General features: G+C 39.8%; 1 protein-coding gene across 1 annotated transcript; it reads left to right on the forward strand.

The window, feature by feature from the left end:
• Positions 1 to 838: 838 nt before the first annotated feature.
• Positions 839 to 21,114, forward strand: STEAP4 (STEAP4 metalloreductase). The gene is made up of 5 exons (XM_074864886.1): positions 839 to 986; positions 15,782 to 16,237; positions 17,607 to 18,134; positions 18,655 to 18,819; positions 19,821 to 21,114. The coding sequence occupies exons 2-5, from the start codon at positions 15,782 to 15,784 to the stop codon at positions 20,088 to 20,090; spliced, it is 1,419 nt and encodes a 472-aa protein (XP_074720987.1). The 5' UTR covers positions 839 to 986; the 3' UTR covers positions 20,091 to 21,114.
• Positions 21,115 to 26,550: the final 5,436 nt, after the last annotated feature.

The following is a 26,550-nucleotide window of genomic DNA, read 5'->3' on the forward strand; positions in this document are numbered from 1 at the left end:
TTTTCAGCATATTTTCCTAGTTAATTTTCAGTAAGTTCCAAAAGCAAGCTGCTGTAAAAACTTTTTTTTCCTTTCTTCCTCTTTACTGGCAGACATTGCTTGCAAATCTAAAGTGCAATATTACTTAAATCCCCTTCAATTCATTTTTCAAACTACTTATGAAATCTCAGTGCTAGTGGGACTCTCTTAGCCAGTCTCTCCTATCTGGACTATGATCCAGTCCAGTGATTTCTTGATGTTCAAGGTATCTGTTTTGAATTATGTCCCATTCCAAACAGATGTGTAACATCAAGAACTTTGCATCCTCCCAAAGGCTTACCCCTTAAAGACCCATGTCTCAACACGTATCCATCACAGGCTTTGGCTTCACAGGATCACTGTAGCTGTCAAGAATATCTAGAGAATCTCAGAGATCAGGTACTTTCAACCATCCCCATGTCAAATTCCTTTCATCCCGATGTGACATTCTTACTGTCCCTACCCGCAGCTGGAATGGACAGGAGAGATGTGACACAAAAAAAGCAGCTCACCTTCCAGGCAAATAGTTGCTGTTGTGCTTCTACAACATTTCTTGCCTTCTGCAATTCTCAGGTTAGTCTTCCAAGAGTCGGGGAATGCAGCCAAACCTTAACTCTGGCCGATAGCCAAGGGGCAAGTCAGTGCCAGCATGACAAAAGCAACCACAGCTTCACCTCAGCTGTAAATACAAGGGCTGGGACTTTCCCTAAGACTTTGACGGGAAGTTCTTTCACCCTGCACTGACAGACAAGGCTTGCAACATCCCCTCGCCTCGCCCTGCCCTGTGCACTCACCCTGGCTTCCACTAGATAAATGCCAATGAGGCCGTCAGGGTTTCTGCACTCTGGTCTGAGCAACAGGACCTCTCTGCAGCTCCTGAGGCCCCTCTTGCTCCACCACAAACAGCATCTCACCGGCTGGGAAAGTACTGGCTTGCCTAGGGGGACCACAGAAGGTTGAGTGCACCGGTGAGTTTTACACAGACAAGCCACAGGTTTCTCTCACTTCTGCAGGTGGGAATGGGGGACAGAATGGCTAATCTATCAACCTGAGGTGGGCTTGAACTTAAATTTTTAAGTCTCCTGATAAAATTTTATCCCAGCTTTTCTCCCTGATAGACAAAAAATACAAAGCCAGAGCATGTCTCCTGGTTTTGTATTGACATTATACAACCCACTAGTCACCAATGATGTAAGGATGTAAGGAAACCCTGAGACATAGGGAGGGATTTGTATTTGTAAAGTTAGGACAAACCAGAACTTTGGATTAGTCCATTGGTATTCAGAGAGCTTACATAGCAGATAACAAGTTTATTTAATCTTTCAGAGGTGTTTGCTATAGTTAAAGAAGTGGAGAAAGCTTCTGCAAATAAGGATTGGTCAGTGGATTTTAAATGAGGAAGCTAGAAAGCCCATTTTCTTTCCTAAGCCGGAGCCAAAATTCTGGTTTGAATTTTAGTAGCAAGGGCAGGTACTTCGAGGGTGTTTCATTTACCCCAAATCATAAGTTGTCACTAATAACAGTTGGAACTAATGATTCTTTTCACTTCTGGATTCATATGTGGATTTCATGTTTTCCCACTCAAGCAGCATACCAATTTTAATCCTGTTTAATATTTTATAAGCAAGGGGTTTCAATGCTGCAGAAAGAAATGGGTTTTTCTTAAATATTGTCTTACACCAGCTTCACATTATTAATTCAGAGACCTTTGCAGCTGTCAGAACTGTTCTTCAGCTTTGATATGGGAAAATTTCATATCCCCTCTAAATCTGCAACACAAACTGTCACTCAGACTATAGACCAATTTTTTCAAGACTGTTGAGACTTTATAAAATTATGCAAGTAGTAGAAGATGTAAATGCTTTTTTAGATGTGGCCTTCCTGAAGCTCCTATACTGTTAATAGCAATTACTTAGTCTAGCATGAAGTAGTACTGTAACTACATACCAAAATATTCCAATAGTCACTGAGAAATCAAGCACCCCTGTACTATCTTCCTCCATACTGGAATTTTCTTATACAAATATATTAAGCACTTTTCATATTTGTCCAATTTTGTTTTTAAATTACTTCATTTAGTTACAGGCAGAAACAATAACCAGATAAGGGGTCTAGTTCATGTTGAGAAATTATTAACAAAGCATGTTGCCTACATTAGTGTTTTATTTCAGAGCAGGAGCTCACCTGGGAACTGATTCTGCTGCCCTTCACCACGTACCATGACGTGTTTCACATCGCAGAGCAGGCTGGGGACATGCAGTTTCAGCTGCTCTTGGGTGAAGCAAAACAGTCCCACTGCTAATGGTAATTAAGCTCACAGGATCAGACCAGAGCTATTCCAAAGTAAAAACCCCAGCAATGTGCCTAGCGTGGGCACTGGAATGCTGAGAATCACCTTCTCCTCCCTACAAACCCAGTCCCTCAGAAACACAGACTGCAACTGAGGCTTTTGGAAAGAGTAGTTAAAATCTGCATATTTTATGGCCTCCCTGACTGCTTTCCAGTCTATTTTTATTAAAACCTATTTAGTTGGTAACTTCAAGATTTGAGCCAACCATTTCTCCCGTTCTGTTCTTAGTGTTAGCAGAGTGGAACGGCAAGATTTTAAACATATTTTCTGAGGGACATTTTAGAGATGTTGGCATTTTGACTTAACTTTTATTCTATTTAGATTTTAACATATATTGACTTTGGTTTTTTGAAATCTGTTTTTTAGGAAAAAAAGGTAGGGGCAGGTATTTGAATGTCACCTTTACAGATACTTATTGTAGTTTAAATGTGGGGGGGAGGTTGTCCCTGAATGCTCTAAAACAAACACTTGGGATGTTTTTTCCTCTTTTGACATCTCTGTTTAGACTGACATACTTTTTTCAAAGTTTCTCCAACATGCATTGCCCTTAGCAAGAACATGGCCAATGATGTAGTCAGTAAATTTACTTACTTGATGTTGTAGACAGGGCTGTGAGAAATGGGTGCACTCTCAAGTGTCCTCTCATGGAGCATTTTCTGGGCTGCTGACAACAGCTCCCTCCTCTCTGCTCTACGGTTTGGGCAGGGTGCTCCAGCAGGGCTGTGGCAGGCAGTGGGTGGCAGCTCGGGTAAGCACTGGTTATATCGGTGCTTCTTGGAAACAGAGGAGGAGCGGGAATAGCTGCCAGCAAAAGCATTGAATAGAGGACAGACCAAGCTGCCTCCCAACCTCACAGTGACTACTGAGTACTGCCCTGGAGACACAATTGCAAAGGTGGCTTCAAGCATTTTTTTACTTTATTAAACTGCTGAGGTAACCCTCTCCTGGTGGGATTACTGGAGGAATGCTCTAACTTTGGTGGTGGCAGTGTGCTGGAGGCACAGGTTCAGGATACCCAGCTCAAGACCGCTCTTCCCATGCTCAGCTGAGCTGCTTTGTGTGTCACGCTGGCAAAGTGCTGCAGATCACCCTGGTTCAGCAACAAGGCTAGGTCTAAACCTCCACTGGGAGATGCAGATCCCATGACTTGTTTAGGAAAACATGAGGTTAAGATTAAATCAGGAGTGAGGACAGGTTCTCAGCTCTGGATGATTTCTCTCCATGTGCTTTTCCCAAGTGGAGCAGCCTCACCAGGACAAATCTGAATGTGCAGAAAAACCATTTTCATAAACAGCATGATATCCCATAAAAATTAGAATATTAATAAATTTCGCTTGAATTCTACAACCTGAACTGCACCAGAGCTTCATATAACTTGGCACTTCAAAGGTGCTTAATTATAATAATCTGCTACAAACTGCATGATCAATGGTGGAAGCGGATCAGCCATCCACCTCAGACAAGTTACAGCACCTGAGGACTGGGATCAAAGTGTTTTACTGCTGCCTGTCACCAATCCATTAGTGATACCAACTATGTGAGCAAGTTTCTGTAGGCCTCTAGATAAACAAGCATTAAGTGCAAAGAAATTTAGAGGAGAGGTTGATTGCCAAAGAGCAAAACACGTTCTGGCATCATTAGAGCACAGGAATGTTTGACAAAGGATTTCTCTGGGGTGGTCCCATGCTACAAGGACTGTGAGAGCAGGAAATATGTAAAAAGACATGAGCACTCACAACAAGTGGGCAATTATGCAATAATTGTAATAGCATAAAATGGTAATGCAATAAAGACAATGGGTTTATTCAGAAAACCCAGTTCCTCATTTTGTATTGCATTTCCTTGCTGGAGCCGCAAGAGAGGGTCACCCTGCAGGAGGGAATTATTTTGTCCAATTAGGCAATTACAAAAGCAGCATGACACTTTGTTTCACACCTCCTGGCATCCTCTCCTTTGCTCTTCAGCTTAGTAAGAACACATAAGCTTTTCATTTGTCTCTGCTCCATATCATGTCCCAAATATCCACTTTTTCCTTTACTCCAATTGCATAGATAGGGCCTGGCGCCCTCCTTTCTTGCTTATTGCATGGTCTTGACATGCAGAACCAAGAGTGTAACTTCTGTCTTGACCCCACATATTTCACAGCAATAGGAACAAGAGATACTCAGTGGCCTTGACTGAGACCCAGGAGCAAGTAGAAGACAGAAACCAGGGTGACTTCTCTCTGAAGGTGGCAGCCTCTGCCTAAGAGGGCTCAGACAGCAGAGATTTGTGAGACCTTGTGCACAGTTCCCCATGCCGCTGTGTAGTGGACCGTGGCACAGGATAGCTCTGGCTGCCCTGTGCTCCACTGCAAGCAATTCGATGGCAATACTGTGATCCAAGAGCAGTAGCTCACAGGCAGTACCCTGGCAGAGAAGTTTCATTTGTACCAAAGCCTGGGCTAGAAGCCAAGGTAATGACCCACTGCTGCGCACACCCGTTCCCACTTGCCAGGCTAGGGAATTGCCAGCAGCAGCTCAGGCATCTGCAAAACCTGAGCTGAACTCAAAGAAGGGAGCTTTGGCCAAAAAACAAATAAGAAACTAGATCTTTCAATTTCTCAGTTTAGGATACCACCTAAACAGTTCTGCAAATTTTTTTACTAATCTCATCTCTGGTTTGTTGGGTTTTTTTTTTAAAAAAAGCACATTTTTAAATTCAGCCTTCTCAGCAGTTAATTTTCAAAGCCCGTGTCTTAAGGTTGTTGCTTAAAGAGTCCCTAAATCATTGGCTCAGTAAGAAGGGGAATTTCTTCCATCTCAAGAAAGAACTAGTTTTTTAAAGATTGCCCGATAAGAATTTTTCCTTGCTGAAAAATGCAACAGCATTTAAAATGATTTTTTTTTTTTGTGAGGAACATAATTTCTTTATTTATGAAAATATCAGTGTTCATTTTGTCCTGAAGGTAAGCATGTCTCTGCAGATGCCACTTGACTGCAGTCAGGTAGGAAAGGAAAATGTTCAAATCCATGTAAAAGAAAGAAGGGAAAACAAAAGGATCAAGTAAATACATTTAATGTACTTCATATTAAGTAAATAAGTGAGCTGATAAAGTTATCCATTGTTAAATCATGTGTCTTTAAACACATTTTATTGTTTTAAGGCTTGTATAAGCAAGAACACAGATTCATTTCATTACCTTTCTGTAAAATCTGCTTGGCCCCATTCCAGACATGTTGAAAATCCACATATATTTGTTTTTGCAAGAAAACTTCATATTCATGCTCCTTTTTCTTAACTCTTTCATCATACTCTCCTTCTTGATCCTTGGATTTCTAGGAGCATAAGACAGTGAAGAGTATAGCCCCTGGGTTGCAGCAGTCACCTCACCTTTGATTTTATCACAGGTGTTATGAAGCAACTCAGCTTCATTTTCTTCCCACTTGTGCCAGCCTTGTCCAAAAGCGAGCTAACAGAAAATCAACAATTCCATTAGCGTAAATGGGAAGAGAGTCAGGCTTATCACGCACTCCTAGAGCTCATAATAAATATGTGGCTTGAACTCTTTCATTTTTAAGGATCTGAAGGCCTGGTTTTGGTTGGTTACTGGTGTAATGCCAGATAATTCCAGTCTCAGTGTATCCTACTGATGGGCTGTCAACAAAAGCATCCCAGATAATATTCCCTGTCTCATCCTCTGTGGCTTTTGACAGACCACAACAACATAGGGTCACAACTGAAGAGCCATTTCTCAATTGTTTCCTTCTCTTTTGGTGGTACAGACATGCATGTGGGTGTGTGTACATCATGAATTTTTTAGGGTGTCCATTATTTAGCCTGATTTCTGTAACAAGTGAGATTTCTCTAATCAAGCAGAGGCATGTGAGTGTATGTATATGTGTGTTCTTCAATCATTTTTTTTAGTCATGATTTCAAACAAATATACCAGGAGGAGAGAGTGCTCTGTTTTTCTTATGTTGCATGAAAAAGGGCAGCTGAAGACCCCACAGAAGAGTCCTGAAAAAATGAAAGACTATACTGTGACTATATACATTTAAAAGACCTAAAAATCCATGAGAATAAATGTTATGGGAGTCAACTCCTGTGATTGGAAGCAGCTTCAATCAGCGCTTGTAATCAGCCAAGAAACACAAACCCCTAGGAAGCCAGGCTTCATTATTTCTAGTGTTATTTCTCTATGAGACAAAGCTATTTGTTAATGTCTCTAAATGGCAGATAAAAGATGCTCAGAAGAATAGCTTCACAGTGAGGGAAGGACTCAGCAGGAGCCCAGGAGGTGCTTTTCCATGCGCAGTGGATCTGAAAACATGTCTTTCAAGGTCTCAGGACATCTCCTGGGCCAACTGGAATAAATCCAGTGCCCCCTGCACTGTAGACAGGTCTGTCTCTCCTTCTCACCCTTGCTCACCTTCAGGTGTTTTATGAAATATTTTCATTCTCCATGCAGTTGACTAGGCTGGATTAAAGCTTAATACCTACACACCTCAGAACAGTACAACAGCCCTGAAAAGACTGAGGAAATTACTCAAGTCATAGCTGGGTCTTACGTGTTTATGGGAGCAGCTGGAGGTGGTGAGATTTCCAGCCCTCTCAGTACTTTGCTATGATTTAGACAACATTAAGCACATCTATTTAGGTCTATACTTCATCTGTTTGAAGAGCCTCCAGGCAGCTTTAGTGTTCTCCTGATAAAAAGTGAAGATGTGGGAAATGCAATGTCCTCTGTAGGAGGATTTATTGTCTCAAACAATTATTTTTTATCAGCTTTGTCAAAACTTGGAGCCCAGGATTTTCTGCTGAGAAGAACAGTAGATATTCATCTGCTTGGAAGAAAATTCATGAATAATTTGTTGTAATACGTTTGTTAGGAGCTATTCTGCTATTTTCTTTATGTGTTTAAGTACTGAATTAATCATGGGAGAGTAGTTTAGCCACATGCCTCTCAGTTTTAGGTGAATCACGCAACAGAAAATGCAGTTTATAATTTAGGGCAGATTTGGTTCTACAACTGTCAGCTTATGAGAAACAGCATTAGTTATAGAGTGCATTCATTCTCTCTCCGTGGGAATGGTAAAATGAAATTTTAAGTAAATGAGATTGCCTCAGAGTAGAGTACATGTCTTTCTGAGGAGACTTTTTAAGTTGTGTTTCATCTGTTTTCCAAGATACACCAGAATTACTGCATATTATGCATGTGTGAAATACTTCATAGAAATACTTCCATGAAATAAAGTCTTAATCACTCTCTTTTTCTACTGTAGTTACTGGGCTACTATATGTAATTTTAGTGTATTAGGGCACTTTTGTCTAATATACACCTTTTGATCATAGATGACAAGACAAAGCGGGATTCTCATTTAAAAAAAACCAAAACCAGAACAGTTGGGGATGACTTCTACTTGCCAGTACATGCAATAAACAGCTAAGACAATAACGAGAATTAACTCTATTCCTGAAAGAAACTGTTTAACTTACTTTGGAGAACTTGACAGCATGGGAAACTAAAAATTACCAGTGAAAAAAAGTGTAATTCCAACAAAAATATGTATTCATTTACTTATTTGGTTGAAGTTCACCATGCCCATCCACAGGTATACAGGGATTTGAAGGAAACAATGAAATAAGAGACTTGCTTTAAAAAAACAAAAACAAAAGGCCACTTCCACTGCCTTCAACATTCTTGGCTGTAGGCACTGTTCTTCATTACCTCCAGCAATGTACATGTCATTAGCATGGTGTCAAAGCCAAGTGGTTACCAAGAGTGCAGCCCACCCATGATTGAGAAGGATGTAGTTTTATCAGGTAGGAAAGGATCAGACGTACACAGAGGCATTGGGGAAGCAAACCTGATTGAACCTGTTTAGTCTGTTCAAAGAGGTATGAGGAAGGTCTGCATGACACGGGACACCTACAAAGGGTTTATTTTCACCAGTTTGGCCATAAATGCCAATTCAAGATCAACTCACAGTTGCCCAGCTGGATTAAGACATGTAATCATGTCAAGTCTGATGGCATGCTGGGCTTTCTCTCCACAGTGGTGCTGAGAATCTGGTTTCAAACTGTTTGGGAAGAGACACACTCTGAATCTCTGTTGGTGAAATGAGTTGCAATGTGCTCAGTCCCGCCTGTGTGGTTCAAACAATGTAAAAAACTCTTGAATCCATGTAAGGAACTGCATGTTTTCAGGTATTTCCTGACCAGAGAGATACAGAGCTTTGCCTGAAAAAGAACTTAGGCAGAGACTTGAAGACATATATGTGGATGCTGTGTGAGAAAGTTCAACTGATCCTTGATGTAATGACAAGAGATTTGGAAAAAAGGGAAACAGAAACAGACAAATCCTCTGTGTTAAAAGAGTAGAGGAGTTAAGGTGAGATGTAAGAAACCATGTCAGCCGCTTAAAATGAGGTCTACAGGAGGGCATAGTCTGAACCCAAACCGCTTATCCCAGATGTCCTGGTTTCACTACTGTACAAACAGAGTTAAACACCAAAGATTAGTGAACCTGAGGGAAGAATTAACTTCTTCATGCAGCAGGATACTATTAGAGTTCAGCTGTGCAATGGACTAAACTTCATAAGCTTGAAAGTGTCAACCCAAGTGTCTCCCCATCATTATAGAAAAATAACCCTTTTGAAATCTGGACAAAAAATCTTCTTCTAGAAAGGTGAACCTAGAAAACAGACTGTTCATATTCTAGTACATGAACACTGGAATATGCAGTCAATACTGTTGTCATGACTCGTGTATAAACATGTATGAATTCACACAGATAAATCTACTCCCAGCCTGTTATATAATCAGCCAGATATATTACATCAGGACCTTTATTCGCCTCCAGAATGTTGTGCTAGAACAGCAAGCTGCTCCAGAGGCCATTCTCATGCCTAGCACTGTTTATTATTTGCATAGTGTAAGGGAGTCCCTACTATTATTTACAAGGAAGCAGCAGTCAAAATACTTAGTTTACATAGAAAGAGGGCCTTTGATACTTCACTTTTTAAAGTTATTTGTTCCACATATAATCTTTATGACCACCTTTGGGATTATGATTTTTACAATGAGCTTAAAATGAAAAAAAGAGATGATAAATGGATCAGTGTTGTAAATCTTGAGACCAGTTCCTACAGTAGACAACACCATAGCCTACCTGAATCACAGCTGTCCTGGCCATTAACTCTCTTGTTACTCTACTTATAAACCTTTCTTTTACATGGCTATGGATCACTCCTGGCAATGCTTTGGCCATTTACCTTCTCATAGTTCTTATATCCTGCTTCATCTTCCAAACTTTTGCCCTGAATCAAAAGATAAAAGAACACAGACCGAGTAGAAGATTTTGGAAAATGATAGAGGGGAAAATACAGAGGTTTTGTCACAGCTGGGAGCCACCACAGGCCACCAGATGAGATCAAGTGCTCAAAAACAGACTTGTCCACCTAACAAAATAATAAGCAGAGTATACTAGATTCTGAGGGTGGGAAGGTGATGTTCCATGAGAAGTACAATTTGAGAGGAAAATGAAGTCAGAAGATTTGGCAGCTGCTTAAAGAAACTATGTTAAAAGCAGAGACACAAAGATTGCAATGCAGAGAAAGGTCTGCAGTGAGACAGCCATGTGGCTGGAGCTGTGAATTCTTCAGAAACTTCAAACTCAAATAGCATAGGTAAATCAAAATCTATGGACAAGCACAGAAGAATAGTACTAACATGTTGATAAAATTTGAAAAGCCACAGCACAAAAAGTAATGTAATTAGTAAGATACATCTAGAATAACAAGAAGATTCCTGTAAAAACATAAACTGTTAACAGAAAATCAAGGAGAGAATTGATCCACCACTCAACTGAGAGAAAACTATTGATTAATGAATCCTAGAAAGCCAACTCTGTAATGCCTATTTTGCTCTTTCTTCACTAAAAGCATCAACTGTGATAAAAGGGTTTACATCAGTAGCAAATAGTCAAAAATTCTGGCTAGGTGACAGAAGAAAGAGATTAGGCCATGCTCAGGTGAGTTAAATGACCTGAGATCAGCGAGGCTGATGGAATTCACCTCACATTGTTCAGGGGATAACTGAAGCATTTCCACGGCCATTAATAACTATCTTTAAGAACTGTGTGGAGGAGGTAGAGTTTTGAAAGACTGGAAAGGCAAGAATAACAGCTATCTTTAAAAGTAAGAAGAAAGAGGAGGTGCAGAATTATGGCCTAATCCATTTAAGTACAATTCTCAAACAAATAGAGGAAGCAAATAGAAGATAAGAAAGAAATGGATTATAGGCACATGGATTAATCAAGAACAAACCATTCCAAACCAACCTCATTTCCTCTTATAACAGGATAACAGGCCTTGTGAATCACAGAGGCTATACAACTTGATAAGAATGAAGTTTTAGTATGGTAAATGTTAGAGAAGATTTTCAAAAGCATACTAGGAAAATGCAGCCTAGATTAAATTAATATAAGGTAAGGTCCTGCAGAAGTGGCAAAAGAAACATCTTCAGTCTCTCAGTTAGTCATTGTCAAAATGGAAGACTACATTTACTGCAGATGTACAGGGGGCAAAAGTCCTGTTCCAGAATTTCATTAAATGGTGTAGATGCTGGAATAGACACTATGCTTATTAAAGCTGACAATCTGACAAAGTTGAAAAGGGCTGCAAGCATGTTAGAGGACAGGCTTAGAAATCAAAATGATCTTGAAAAATTGAAGCTACAGTTTGAAAAAATGTGGTGCAATGCAACAGGGACAAGTGCATGATTACAGCTCTGAGTCAGAAAAAACTACAGAAATCAAGGATGGAGCAAGTGGTGTGGGAGCAGTCCAATTAAAGGACTGGGTGTAACAGGATGCATTTACATTAGTATTTCAGTTCTGATCAGATGTAGAAGCACGTCTCCACTTTTCAAGCTTTGCTTTACACCACAGAGGGCTCTTGGAACATATGAAACTAGGTTCCTTTCCACGAAAGCTGAGCCAGAAGACAAGCTTTAGGTGCACTCAGGCTGCGGTACTAGACCAAAGTTAGTCCAAGATGGAAATCTCTGACACATGGATAGTGTGAACATCATGTGATCAGCACCAGCTGTTTCACTCCACATCTTGGTTCCTGTTGCCACACACTGCTTGTTATAGCCTTTATGAAACTATGAATCAGCTGTGTTGTGAATAAGACAAATGCGACAGCAGGATGATGTGTTGTCTATGAGGCAAGTGAAGCAATCCTTTTCTATCTGGTAAGATCTCAGCAAGAGTACCGGATTCAGTTTTAGCACCATACTTTTAATTAACAGTTGGAGCAGTTTAGCCTAGAAAGATCAGAAGAAAGCCATGAGAAAGATCACCACTCTCAGAAGCATGAGGGAAAGATCTGGCATTGTTTTATCTAGAGAAGAAAAGGGTGAAATGGTAACAGCTTTCATGTCCAACAAAGGCTGCTGCAAAGAGAAGGGGGATAAATTGCCACCTGTGTCTATTGTGGAGGAGGTGATATAGATTACAGATAGGAAAAACTGCCTAATAGTATGGCTGAAAAAGTAGCAAGTGAGGAAGACTTCAAGATCCACAACACAGGAAGGTTTTACAAACAGGTTGGACAATCATCTGTCAGACTTGGTTTAAACATAGTTCATCCTGTTTTAGGGAGGGAGATGGACTAGATAATCTCCTGAGATCACTACCAGAGTTGTTTTTCTTCTTTTTTAAATGCAAATAGTAAAATTACTCTTTCCTGCCCCTTTCATCCTGTTTTTCTACCTTTTGAACCATTCCACTGCTCTCCCATCTGCCATTTCATGCTACATCTTTCTGATCTTTCCATTATCCATCCCAGTCTATGTCTCAGACCCATCTCTGCCTTTCCGCTTTTGACACTGTACTTCATCTGTGGCATTGCTTCTTCTAGGAAATCCCTCCTTTTTCCCCATGTGCAAATCAATGTGCTTGTCTTCATTCACATTCCTACATAACCATATGTTTACCTATAACTGCTGAACTAAATATTGTACCTTCATTCAGTTCCCTAGTGTTTATTCACTCAGCAGAAACAACAGTTTTCTAGTTAGCGTCTTTTTTTCTTCCAGTGCCTCCTTGTATCATTACTGACCAAGTAACCTCAGAGATTACCACCATTTTCCTTAAAATAGGATAATTCAGTGTATAAGACTATAGTAACAATGCAGAAGAGAAAGAACACAGTTAATCATTGCAGAAGCTTACATCGATTATCTTTCAAATAACAAAAGGCTTCACTAGTGCTCTGTTAGGGGGGTGGATATAAGCAAAAATACTAAGTATGGATACAAAGGTCTATATCTTTTTTTCAGATACTATATGGCTACATATATAAAAGAACAGATAATGATTACTACATGTTTCTTTGCTGGTATTTCCTCTTTCCTCTGGCATTTTGAGAGCGCTCAGCATAACCCATGGGGACAGAGCAGACCCGTGGCATAACCCATGGGCACCGCCGTCTGCTGCTTACTGAGATGCCAGTGTCAGCCTTTGACCAGGCACCAGACTGGCCTTGTGTCCCTTGTGATGTACTTCTGCTTCCCATCTTTCACACTGATGTATGACAATAAAATACCTTGCCCTATATAAAATTACTATCTTCTCACATTGCAGCTATCACTGCCATGGACTCTGGGAAACCATTTTCCTTGTTTTGACTTTACACCTACCCAGTTGCCATCAGAAGCTGCATTTTATTCAAATATACACAGCAAAGCCAGAATTTAACTACGCACCATCTATGTGCTCAGAACCTACAACCTGAATTAACCTCCAGAAGTTCACTGCAAAGCCCACAACCTTCTTTTAGTTCAACAACAGCCAGCTGGCTCAAAGACATGTTGGAAGGAAGAGAAAAAAGAATTCAATGGAGAAAATTAATTTAATTTCTGTCTGTTAGAAGGGGGCATGGTCCAAAAAGCCTGGGATTTAAAAGCAAACTTGCTTTTTCTTACATGTGATGTTCAGAAGTACCAGATGCACTATTAAATTAATATCAGTTTTACAATACACTTACACTGTTAAAAAAATCATTGGTGACCAGTTTATTTCTAATATATAATGTGTACCATCGTAACAGCTATGGGCATCCCTATTAAGTAATTCTTAAAAAGAAAAGGTAAATTCTGCTTACTTTATTCAAGCAAATATCCCAGCCAAAACCCAGACGTCTTCTTAAAAATGGTATTAAGCTAAATTAGACCACCAGTATTAAAGGCAGCTTTAACTCTCTTCAACTTTCTATGGAATAATATTCACTGCCTTGTACAAGTCCCCTTACATCTTAGATAGTGCTCCAAGAAACTGTATTTTGAAAAAAAGAATGTTCCTTACATTAATTTTTCTTTTCATCTCCCTCTTTTTCTCTTTTCTGCCAAGATGAGTTCAGTGTTCACTAACAAATGAGATGTTCAGTATTAGTGAACAACGGAAGCACTTCATAGACTTATTTTTTGCTGGTGGATCCATCTCTATACTAAATATTTTCATAAACTCAAACAAAACATAACTTTAACTGATCTCCCAAATATATTACCTGATAACATCCATTTGAGTTTTGGTTTTTTTCCAGTCATACTTTGGAGATGAGAATGATTTGCATAGTTCACAGCAATAACTTAATGATTTCTTGAGGGCAAATATACAAGATTTCAACTGGACAATCATGTGTTACAAATAAGTTTTATTTTTCATTTTAGATAGCAGCCTACTTTGTTAAAAGGAAAAATTAGGAAAGGCGAGTCTTATTAGGTACTGATTAATATTATATATGTAACTCTTCTGTTGTTTTTTGAAACATAGACTACCCCCAAAAAGGAATTTTTTAGCTTTAGTCACATTAGAGCCTCATGGGACATTAATAAAGCCCTCAGAGAATGATTTTTAAATATGTCAAAGGACTTTGCATTTGTATGCATGTGTCAGAGCACACAAATATGCAAGCAACATTCAGATGTGTCCCTTGGAGGATCTATTTTCATGCTCAGTGTGTTACTTCATGAAGTACACTGAGTCCAGCTGGGTAGCTGGGACTGCAGCTTCAGGAGAGCTGGGGCTAACCCCTGCTGCACTGCAAAGCCTCCCATGGGACCTGCACAAGCCACTCAGGCTGTGAGCACACAGATCCTTCAGCCCTTCTCTGCCTGAGTTGATGACTTCCCCTAATGACCAGAAGCAAACTCCCTTGGCAGCTCTCTAAATCCCAGGGCGTCCACAGCTCATTAAAAGAACAGTGCTGAGCAGGCACTGATCTCAGCTGAGGGCTAGCTAGCTACATACAGAGCTTTGTTTAAGCAAAGGGTTAATAAACAGCAGTAGCAAAGCAATTGTTTTGGGTCTAGCTAACCATTTCATGCATTTCTTTCCTGCAAATTGGAAAATCAGTTATTCCCACAGCTTTAATTAAGACAGATATCTGTGATGCAGTGAAAGACTTGAATCAGGGCTCCTGCAAATTAAAAGGCTGCCCTAAGTACTAAATTGCTGGCCAGTCCAAGAGAGGGGTCTCCCAAGTTGGAGGTCTTCCTTTGGGCCTTAGGTTTTCTGGTCTGAGTTCACCTTTTGCAAAGTGAGGACAACAGCTGGGGGACCTACTGCAAGACCTTTGGAGCAGACCCTTTTGATTCTGTATTTGTATCATGGGTCTCAGTCTGCAAGTACAGAGCGTACGTACTGCTATGGTATGGATAATACATTAAAGACTTTGAAGCTTCCAGGTACAGTGATAAAGGAGGATAGATAAAAACCTCAAAGAGAATTTTATCATGAGTAACATACAAATATCAAAAATAAATGTTCAACATGAAATATTACAATTCTACTGTCCAAATGCTTCACAGGACATTCTTTAGGAAATTGAAGAACAATAATAGAACAAACTGGCACTGACTAGTCGTATTAAGGAAATACTGAGGGCAACAGATAGGTTTGTAGCTGCCTGATATCTCTTCTTCAAGTATTTTGCAAAAGACCTTTCAGATTCTAATCTGATCAGAAACATACTCCTCTTCAACATTTTTCTACAGCATAAGCAAACAGAAATTACTCTGAAATGTGTGCAACCTTTGCTCTCTGTGTTCCTGTATCTTTTCCTCCTGATTTTCCTTTGAGAGAGAAAAACTGCAACAGTTCAGCTGAATGTTAAAAACCATAAAATGGATGGAAAAGAGGGTGCCATAAGAGATTCAGAGGTGAATATCCAGAACTGTTTTTTGAAAACTGTACAGAAGTCTCCTGAGAGTGTGTATTCAGAAGAGTGTGCAGAAAGCATATTAAGAGGCAAGAGAACTCTCAGATATTTAATTTGTATAGCCAGAGTGGATGCTAACCTTTCATTCTCAAAAGATTGATGTTTTGCTTAGTTTGTTCCTATTACTTTTTTTTTTTTTAAACAGATGAATAAAAATTCTTCCAACATAATGGCTTTGGCTCCTAACACTTCTAACAAAAGAGAGACAATATGCATATTTGGAACTGGAGATTTTGGAAGAGCTCTGGGGCATAAAATGATTCAGTCTGGCTACCCTGTCGTTTTTGGAAGCCGAAGCACACAGAAATCCAGCCTGATTCCCAAGGATGCAGAGGTGTTGAGCCATGCAGAGGCAGCACAGAAAGCTGCCATCATCATTATAGCAATCCAGAGGCAACATTACAACTTCCTTACATCACTAGCAGAAATTCTCCACGGAAAAGTCTTGGTGGACGTAAGCAACAACTTAAAAATAAACCAGTATCCTGAATCAAATGCAGAGTACCTTGCTCAGCTGGTGCCTGGTGCTAAGGTTGTGAAAGCCTTTAACACTGTGTCGGCCTGGGCCTTGCAGTCCGGCACATTGGATGCAAGCCGGCAGGTAAGACTGAGCAACAGGGGTTTCCTATGTCATAGAGTTATATATTGTATGGTTTCTTAACAGCTAGACAAAACACACACAGGACATACAAATCAGTCAGGGCTGAGATGGAATTTTCACTATAATTGTCCATTTCAAATTAAATATGAGCTAAAATTTACTATTGGTTTGTAATACAGTATGACAAGGTATATAGATAGCTTGCCACCAAACTTGGTAGGGTGTTCAGAGACACTAGAGGAGCAAGCAAAGAAAGATAGCAGAGCTAGAGAGAGACAGCAAACCAGGAGGAAATGAGGGCTGCATCAGTTGTTCACCAGGAATGTAAGTTAAACAGAAAGGAGTTAGGAGGAATATATCAAAGCAAGATTAAAATTAAGAGAGCAGAAAAAAGGAGGCAATGGATATGATGGGGAAATAGAATGAGTGTGGGCAACAGAAGTGAGATGGAAGGAGAACAAATTGATTAAGTTTTCTAAATCAGAATCTATCACTACAGAAGTTTAATACAACAGTGCATGCAAACCATTTTAACCAGCTCCTTAACCACAGGCCAGCGAGCACAGAGCTGGTCATAGGAAGCAGCACAGCAGCTTATTTGAAGACAAATCATTTATTATTACCCTGTTTTCTGCTGCTCTATGGGATAGTGCTCTTGTACAACACATAGTTTCAGCCAGCTATTCAAACCGTTGCTAGCTTTGCTTTCTGCTGCGAGATAAACGGTTTTGGCTAAACTAAAGACCCAAGGATTTCCAAGCCTAAGCTCTACAAGCCTTCATCATATCAACGAGATCAGAAATTGCCCCCTTTCTCCCAGTTCCAAAAGGAGTGTTGTCTTGCACACACAAAAAAGATGGTTTCTTCACTATTTTACTAGACTTGGAAAGTAATAGTATTTGCTTTTGTGATACAGCAATCATGTTTTAAAGACCTCTGTCCCCAGTTCCCTGGAGTACTTACAGACCACTGTAGCAGCAATTTAAAATTTTGCTCCTACTGAAAATTTTGCTCCTATTTGCTTCCATAAGATCTTGTGCTTACAAACTGCTTGCAGGTCTTCAGAACAGTATGTCAAGTCTTCTAGGCAAAGACTTGTACTAAGTGTGTTATACATTGCTCTTTTCAGATACAAAATTTTGCCACTTGAAACAATCTCCTTCCCCAATGAAAAGATTCATATTAGTTCTTGGACTTGTTGGCCAAGAAAGTACCTATAGGCTACTTTCTGCCTATACAAATTAAGGCCAGCAGGGAAGCCAACAAGTAGCCTAGGAAGCTTGTGCTCGTTGTCTATGTCCAGACAGGATGACAGCAGAGAATGTCAGAAAGTCTGTCTAAATAAAACTTCTGTTTGTTTTTTCTGCAGGTCTTTGTCTGTGGAGATGACATGGAAGCTAAACAAAGGGTGATGGACATTGTTCGTGCACTGGGTCTCACCCCATTAGATCAGGGATCCCTCTTGGCTGCTCAGGAAATAGAAAATTACCCTCTGCAGCTCTTTCCGATGTGGAAGTTTCCCATCCTTTTGTCCCTTTGCCTAACCGCATTCTTCTTCTTCTACTGTTTGATTCGTGATGTAATTTACTCTTATGTTTATGATAACAAAGACTTTTCATTTTTTATTGCAATTAGCATTCCAAATCGCATCTGTCCTATATTGGCACTCATTCTTCTTGCATTGGTTTATCTTCCTGGTGTACTTGCTGCAATTATTCAGTTATACAGAGGTACCAAATACCGCCGTTTCCCAGACTGGCTGGACAAATGGATGTTGTGTAGGAAACAACTTGGACTAGTAGCCTTGGCATTTGCTTCTCTGCACGTTTTGTACACTCTTGTTATCCCAATTCGCTACTTTGTAAGATGGAGAATGAGCAGCCAAATCATCTCCCAGGTAAGTTTTGTTCCCTGCTCTATGTCTTCCTTTCTTCTGGTCCTGTTACAAATACTACCCTCTATCTTGAGTTTTAGAAACTCATGTGGACAGTCTAATGTTTTCTACAATAGGGTTATTTTCCTAGTTTCTGTGTTCCTTTTAACCACTGGTATATCCAAAGTTTGTTCATATTATGTTGAGTTGAGGAGATTTCTGGCCTCAGTCTTCTTCCTAGATAGTTTACATATTAATAAAATAAGCAGGGAAAATGTAAACATTAAAAGTAATTTAAAGAAACATATTTCCCTATTTCTCCATATAGCTTTAAGAACGGCACGTATTTTGACTTTCTGACCTGCAGTGTAAAACACGCACCACAATCATAGGTACATGGAAACTATACATAATATAATGCCTCTTCTGCGTTTTGAGTAGGCATTCAAAGCAAATCTCCAATTTATCTCCTTAAAGGATATTTTTTCTGCATATTGATCCTAAAACTGCTATCACTAAGATATACGTGGTCTTCTTTCATCAGGCACTGAACAATAAAACAGAACCACTCAACAACACTTACGTCTGGCTTAGTGACTCTTATTTGGCTTTGGGGATTTTAGGATTTTTTTTATTTGTTCTTCTGGGAATAACTTCCTTGCCTTCAGTCAGCAACAACGTTAACTGGCGAGAATTTCGATTTGTACAGGTAGGAAAAAGACTTATTCTAAAAAACCTTCTTCCCTTATAAACTATAACACAGGCAGGTTTACTAGAGACTTAGGGCTTTCCTCCATTAGTATCTCCAAATGTGATGTGTGCACTATCCACCATAACACAGTGAAAAAAAAGTCTACATGGCTATACAGCTCACCTGTAAAAAAACACTGCTCTGATGGATGCTTGTGGTACAACTGAGATTACTGCATTAACAAGAGAAAATTGGGAAGATGTGAGCTCCTAAATGACAAACAGAAAGCTGACATTGTGGAATTATCAAATTCAACAATTATGCTAAGTCACAAAATATTTTAGCCATTTATTGGGCTAATTTTGTTGGTTCACAAGATAATTCTGTTAAAATGGGTCTGAAAAATGACTTTATAACTCAGATCATCTCGATGCCAAGCATCTAAAGAGAATTGGCAGTTTCTGCAGATTCTAAAAACTGCTGTGCCTATAAACAGGCTGTCCCTAGTAACACTATAATCTCAGCCCTCCATTCTGAGGAAGCTTGGTGCAAGCTGCTGTGCCTCTGCAGTAGCTGGGCTGGCAGGGAAGGGGAGGCAAGGGAAGGGGAAATTACTATCACTGAATGTTTTATCAAGGCCGAAAGCTTGCACAGTATGGTAGTTCTGGATGGATTAACGCTAGGGCATATAAAAGCGTGGATCTCTTCACTAAATTTCAGTATTTTCTCTGCATTTTCACAAATATGACAACCACTAGGCAGTATGTGTGAGCTAGCAAAAATTAGGATTGTTGATGGAGAAAAAAAACCAAGTGTGTTTCACCTAGATACATTTGAATGAATATTTATTAAAAAACAATAAGAGTCTTTATATTATATAAGATAGTTTCATTTCAGCAGTCCCCAGTTAGTCCCAAACTTGGCACATTCCACAAAGTTTACTGTAAATTGCATTTGTTCTGGTTTGATTTACTGTTTTAACCTCCACTTGTTTCTTTCTTTCCTTTGTTCTCCCATAGTCCAAACTAGGATATCTGACTCTGATTCTGTGCACTGCACACACTCTGGTTTATGGCGGAAACCGGTTCCTGAGCCCATCATCGTACAGATGGTATCTTCCAAATGCCTATATGCTCTCCCTCATTGTTCCGTGCATCGTACTGGTTGTCAAATTTGTGCTGATATTTCCTTGTCTAGATAAACCTCTCACACGAATTCGACAGGGCTGGGAGAGGAATCCCCAATACTCAGAACAGTCAAATTACATTATCAACAAGTCTGCTGTATAATTAGACTAACCTGTAATATCAAAAAGAAGAAAAAAAATATTATGAAGGCATATAAAAAAGAAGTACTGAGCCTCCTTTATCCGGAGAGTGAGAGAAAAAGTGCAAAACTTGGCCAGGCCCTGAGTAAAATAAAGCCACCCCAACAACAAGCTTAAAATACAAACCAAATGAGGTCATCGAGTTTCTGCAGGCCAGGCATGCTTTCACACAGGTGCAGGCCCTCTCTTTTGCTCAGTATATTCCTCCTTGTCTATTCACCCTCCATTCCTAAGAAGGGTATGAGAGAAATAAGTAGTGCTCCATGACCCTCCTCTGTCATTCCAAACCTCCTCCAGGGCTGGGCAGAACCAGAGTAACCTTTGGTGTTAAACGGCATCTGCTCCTCTTCCCTATTCTGCCCACTGGGACTCAGGTTTACATGCACCTACACACATCCACACAGATCCACATGCACACATGCATGAACGCACACCCTGCTTCTACCCCCAGAAGCCACCAGCACCCACAGAATGGGTATAGGATGGATGCTGGCTGAGGAAGAGCTCTCTTCCTCCCAGCATTACTTTATCCTCTGTTAACATCTGATCCTTAAGAGACCTATGTTCATACCTTAGAGATAGTTGAGTAAGATTTGTTTGGTTTGTGTACAGGAACTCTAATGTTCAAAGTGTATGGGCCAAAGATTACTGAATCCTTGCTTGTACTGCTCTACCCGAAACTCAGGTGGCAAGGGGATGGAGGAGAGACCAAAATGGCAGGAAGGTGTGAGATGTGCTCACAAGCCTAAGCTTCTCAAGTACAGGCAAAAAGTGGTCAGTGATTGTTTGTGTAAGCAGTGACTTGTAAGGAAAGAAACTGAAGGAAAATCTTACTATACCAGGTAGTTGTATTATATGTCATGGTTTTATCTCATGAAGATAATATTGTTGATTTTTCAAAAAATAAATCTTTGGATGCAATATTACAGATACTCTATGAAAATATACATATTTTAACCACAATAAAGGATTTTTTTTACAGTGTTGAGCTCTGTTATCATTTCTGAAACCTCTTTTGATACAATGCAGCTGCTGGTATGCTCAGTTGCACAAAGGTGTTGGAAGGCCTTGGGGCAGGGGATAAAATGGGATCCTGTCCTCAGCCAGCTGCCTGGCTCACTTTCCCCCATCTTCGGTCCTTGGATGCTCACATAAGCAGATCTTTGCTTAGTCATCAAAGTGGGTTGAGGATGTTGTGGAAAAACAGGATCCAGCTGGGATGGTGACCTCCTGTTAAATTGCAAACAGAGGATCTGCCAGTTTGTTTTTATAGGAAGAGAATTGCGTACTATCTTTTGTCTCTCTATTCTCCTCCTTGTCCATACAAAGGATAAATACAAATATGAACGTATGAGCATGCTAACTGGTGTGGGTAACTGTACTTTCAAACAAGCACTATCAAGCAGATTTAAAAAAAAAAAAAAAAACCAACAAAACACCTATCTGAACAATACTTCTCAAAACATTTCTCAACAATGAAGTCTTTTTTAGTTCTGGACATACATCGCCTCTTCACATCATTCTCTGACCCAGAAAGAATTCTTAATACCCAAAAGAATGGTAGAGTCTGGGATATCAGACATTGATGGAGTCAGACTTCTTGGAAATAATTCTGGCACCAAATACTCTTACTACTCTTACTAACCAGCACCAGTGCATACGTCATACTTGGCATGTCATAAGCTGATATGCATATGTTGCTGTAGGTCTATACATTTCAAGCTTCCTTCAAAGATTTCCCGTGTTAATCTTACAGAATCATTTACCGCAGAAGGGATCGGGTATGGCTCAAAAGGCTATATTCTTTATTACTTTTAAAACAATTTATTTTGGGGATTTCTGCCTACCCCAATACAGATCTAAAAACTACCCTTTTTTCTCTCTCTCACAGCTGTACCTATGGGCTGGAGTTTAAACAGCAACAGTCATGGCAAGTAACACCCATCTAAAAGCTATGTTTTATGAAATACAATTGCAAATGCTCTGCCTCCTTTCCTCTCGGCGAACAGGATCCTGTGTGTTTCTGAGTGCCTTGTGTTAAAGAGAAAGGTAGGCCAGACTAGGTCTTTACCCTTGTTGAGAATTAGTGCAAAGTAACTGTGACGTGACTGAATACCACCTGTATATTCACTCACTACTAAACCACAGTCTCAAACACGCACAGGGCTGTAGCTCCTACAGGAAAGACAAAAGAACTTCTTCAGGGATTGATATCACATTGCTTTGTTACTTTAAAACACAGGCCGAGATTTACTGGAAATGCTAAGCGGCTACGTACAATTTGCAATTTGATGTTTATTCCAAGAATAATGTGCCAATAGCTGCTGTGTACAAACCAAGGAGACAATGGTGTTTGTTCACACTGGGTGCATGCGGCAGCTCTCGGGAGCTGATCCAAAGCCCTTGCATCTGAAGTCAGCAGCAGACTCTTTGTTGACTTCAGTAGATTAGATAATAGATCAGATCTCCAGCAGCACTTATTTTTCCAGTCTAAGTGAGGGATTTCGTATCCTGTTATTCTTGGGCAGCTGGGGAGTATTTGCTTCATAAATTTACATATTTATTTCTTGAACATTGTAGAGAAAAGAAATTCCTTCAGTAATCTTACACGATAGTTAAACTAAAAGCATTCAATGGCAATATTTTGAAAATAATAGCCAGTGCTATGAAAACTGTTGGTATCTTGTATACATTTCTCATGGCTGAGCTCTTCATATTTTGATTTATTTTTTTTATGTACTGACAAATCCTGGTCAGAGAGGACATCAGAAGAATCATCAAATTAATTTTGGAAAGGGTGTTTTCCATATGGTTCCCAGAAGCCCAGAAGAGCCTTTATGTGCATATGTACATAATGCCATTCTAAGAACTCCTGCAGGAATAAAGCATTGACTCTCAAATCTACTTCTAAATCAGAGTCAACACTTAGAAAATAAAAATTACAGCTTTTTAAATAAATGGCCACATGGACATTGTCATGATAACAACTAAGCTTGGATTTCATTGCATAAGAAAGATTTATTCTGATGGAGAGTGGTACAGCATAGTGATTTTTAAACCTCTACATCCTGCACAATGCAGCTAATTTAACTTCCTTTTGCCTTTTTAACTAGGGAATAACCATTTCAACTGAAAAATTGCACTTATTAGTGAAAAGAAAGTATTTTAATTAATTAGATTTGCTTGAGACAGTAACAGGATGTCAAACACACACTGGCCCCAGGGGATGCAGCTGATACCACAGATACTGCTGGATCTTGAACCACGGAGATCCGAGCAATTCCCTTCAGTTTTACCACACCACACTGAGAGTCCTGAGATCTGCAACTTATTTTTGCTCTGCAGCATGACCTTCTGTCAGTCTTCTTTGCTTTATCTAACAGTCACTTCTCACTCCAAGACGTAACTGTTCATGACCCAGTCTAGAAAGGCCCTTTTTTCCAGCATGTCAGTTTTTTGCAGCTTTGCTCCTGTTACCTCCTATCAGACACAAGATTTTAGAAGAGCACCTCTTGTCTCAAACACTGGTGAGCCTGTTTGATTAACTAGTTCAAATAATGAACTGGTGAATAGTATGAACACTCACAGGAACTATGTAACCTATGTTCGGCTGCTCTTCCATGCTATGATTAACATATTTAACAAATCTTCAGTGTTCCTGCAACAGCCTAAATATGGCTCTCTTCCACACACTATGGAAGCTTTTCTCTCCTACAGAGACTCTTTTTTTCCTCTGCATTATACATGCTTCTGTTGTGGATCTCCATTTGTATCTCTAATTCCTGACATTAACATGAATGATTTGCCCCCTGGAGGAAGCTGACATTCCTCAAGATACTTTTTTTATATATATTTATCACCGTGATAAGAAAAACTGCACATCTCTTATTGTTGCACATTGTCTTAATTTAACGTTATTGAATCTGGGAATCCAGAATTTACATAAATATTAGCTCTGACAAGACTAGACCCGTGACATATTATTTTCTTATAAGGAACCTCAGTGCTACAAAAATATACACTGCAGAACCTTGAGAGGACATGCACAGACCTCAGACAATGGCATGACACTTAGCTAATAACTCCAAATGCTGCAAACCAGAAGTGGTAATTTTTGGTTTGTATGGCTTCACACACATCCTTTATTCCTGTCTCTCTTTTTGTTTCCACATTCAGATTTGCTTATTATTTGAGAGTCATTCAAATACAGCCCTTCCACTGTGCTTGCTTTGCTTCACACTTGCTCAGATTTAATCTAGGAAAAGCTTAACCACAATCAGTAGACTCAAGCTATTAAACATCAGTGCAGAGGCCTTTCCTAGTTTATTACCCATTACTTTTTTTCCCCCAGTTTTATGGAAGACGAGAAAGTGTAGTCTCTATAAATTTCTCTTTAGAGACTTCAGAAAACAGATAAATGAAAAATGAAAAAATGTAAGTTATTGTAATATGCTTATCATTGCAGGACACAAATGGTTGAACACCACTAGACCAAAACAGAATGGCCTATGTTTTGGACAGATTATCTGTGACTGAGTTCTGGCATAGAGGGAGGGAGGTATTTTGGAGAAAAGTATATGGAACAAAAGTAAAAACTTTATTAGAATGAGAGAGAGAGAAGGAAAGCAGGAAAGAAGGAAGAAGACAAACCTGGTTTTCTTCTTTCCTACTGGCTCCACAACAAAAAATGTCCCACATTTTTGGTTGCATGGTAGCAATTATTTCAGTAGCTTATAAATCAGCCTATTTTCTCATCCTTTACAACAGCCCTTCCAAAGGTAGCTGCCACTCCACACCACTCACTGTTGAGCAGCAGCAGTAGCAAACCCAGGTGTGTGTCAGGCACAGGACTTACATGACTCAGTACTGAATATAGCTGGAAAAACTGTTTCCCCAGGGCAAAAGAATCAGGAGAGATGCCGGTGTCCAACTGGCCAATGGACTGCTCTGTTTCAATGCGAGACACTATCATCTTCATTTTATAGTTAAAGAACTGAAGCAAAATCAAACACAGGATCTCACTAAAGAAAGGGTAAACCATGAACATGGTGTGAAAATTTGAACCAAAGGAAACCCTACACTACTTGACAAAGAAGACAAGTGAGAGCTGGACAGGGTGAGCAGAACCTGAGGAGGTGGCTGGAGGGGTAGTCCCTGGGAGGAAGGAGGGGACAGGGCAGCCTCCCCCTCCACACTTGGCTAGTGATGAACCAGAGCTTTGGGAGCCCCAGGACAGGACAGATGCAGCGTCTCCATCCCTCAGCCCAGGCAATCAGAGGGGATGGGTGCAGAAGTAATTGCAGGGAATTATGTTAAATACATACAGGATTATAGTTTGTTTGTTTTGCTTGTAGCTTCTGTTTTCCAATCCCATAAGTAAAGATTAGAAACCGAATCCCATCTTTAATTGGATTGGTCTAAAGGCCAAACCTCAAGCCACACTGCAGAAATTCCAGTCTTGTTTTTCTATCAAGCCTGCCTAGTATTGCTGAGATAAATAAATCCAACAATTTAAAGCACTCAATCTTGCCAAGGCCTGAGGGATACCTCCCATCCAGTTACAGAAGTCTGAAAGGGATGAAGGGGCTTGTGCACCTACATGCTGACTTTTGGGACAATACTGAATACCCAAACATCACTGAATACCTTCTAGGATCTCTTCTTCAAACAAGCAGACAAACATCCATGTTTCCTGGTAAAGCCGTCTTCCCTGTCTTTTACAAAGCAACTAACACTTAGATTCATGCTTAACTGTCATCACAGACATATCCCAAGTTTCTTTAATGATCCCTGTGTCAGTGACTCACACAACATCATGTAGGAAGTCAGAGGCAAGGAGGGGAATTGGATGCAGGTTTCTTGAAGCTGAGGATAGTTCTCTAATTATGAGGAGCTTTACAGATTAGAGAGCCAGAAGGCAACCTTGTGATTAGCTATTCTCTCTTCCTGCAGAACACGGACTGTAGACACTGCTTGAATTAATTCCCTTCTGAATTATCAGGAGTTGTCATATTTTTCAGTTCACAGACCCCTACAAATTTTCTAACAGTAATACAGATTGCTGTAAAGTTTAAGCTTCCTGACAACATGCAGTCTTATCCTAGTTACCATTTGTTATTGCTGGCAGGTAATCCATTAAAACAGGCTGAAAACTCCTGAATTAAAGATATTCTGAAAGAACTGTTGAACTTGTTTTAAACATTATGAAACTTGCCACAACTTTTGGCAAATTATTTTGACAGCTCATTACCCTCTGTTTAATATATATACATAGCCTGAATTTTTTTAAACTATAGCATTCAGACAACATAATTTATGATTTCCATGACTTGTCTGAAGTGTCCAGAATGGTAGCTACATATGGAACATATATTACCCCAGAGAAGAAGTTCAGGTGTAAGAAGAAAAAATGTGATTTTATA

This window comes from Strix uralensis, chromosome 1 (genome assembly GCF_047716275.1).
Source record: "Strix uralensis isolate ZFMK-TIS-50842 chromosome 1, bStrUra1, whole genome shotgun sequence".
Lineage (NCBI taxonomy): Eukaryota > Metazoa > Chordata > Aves > Strigiformes > Strigidae > Strix > Strix uralensis.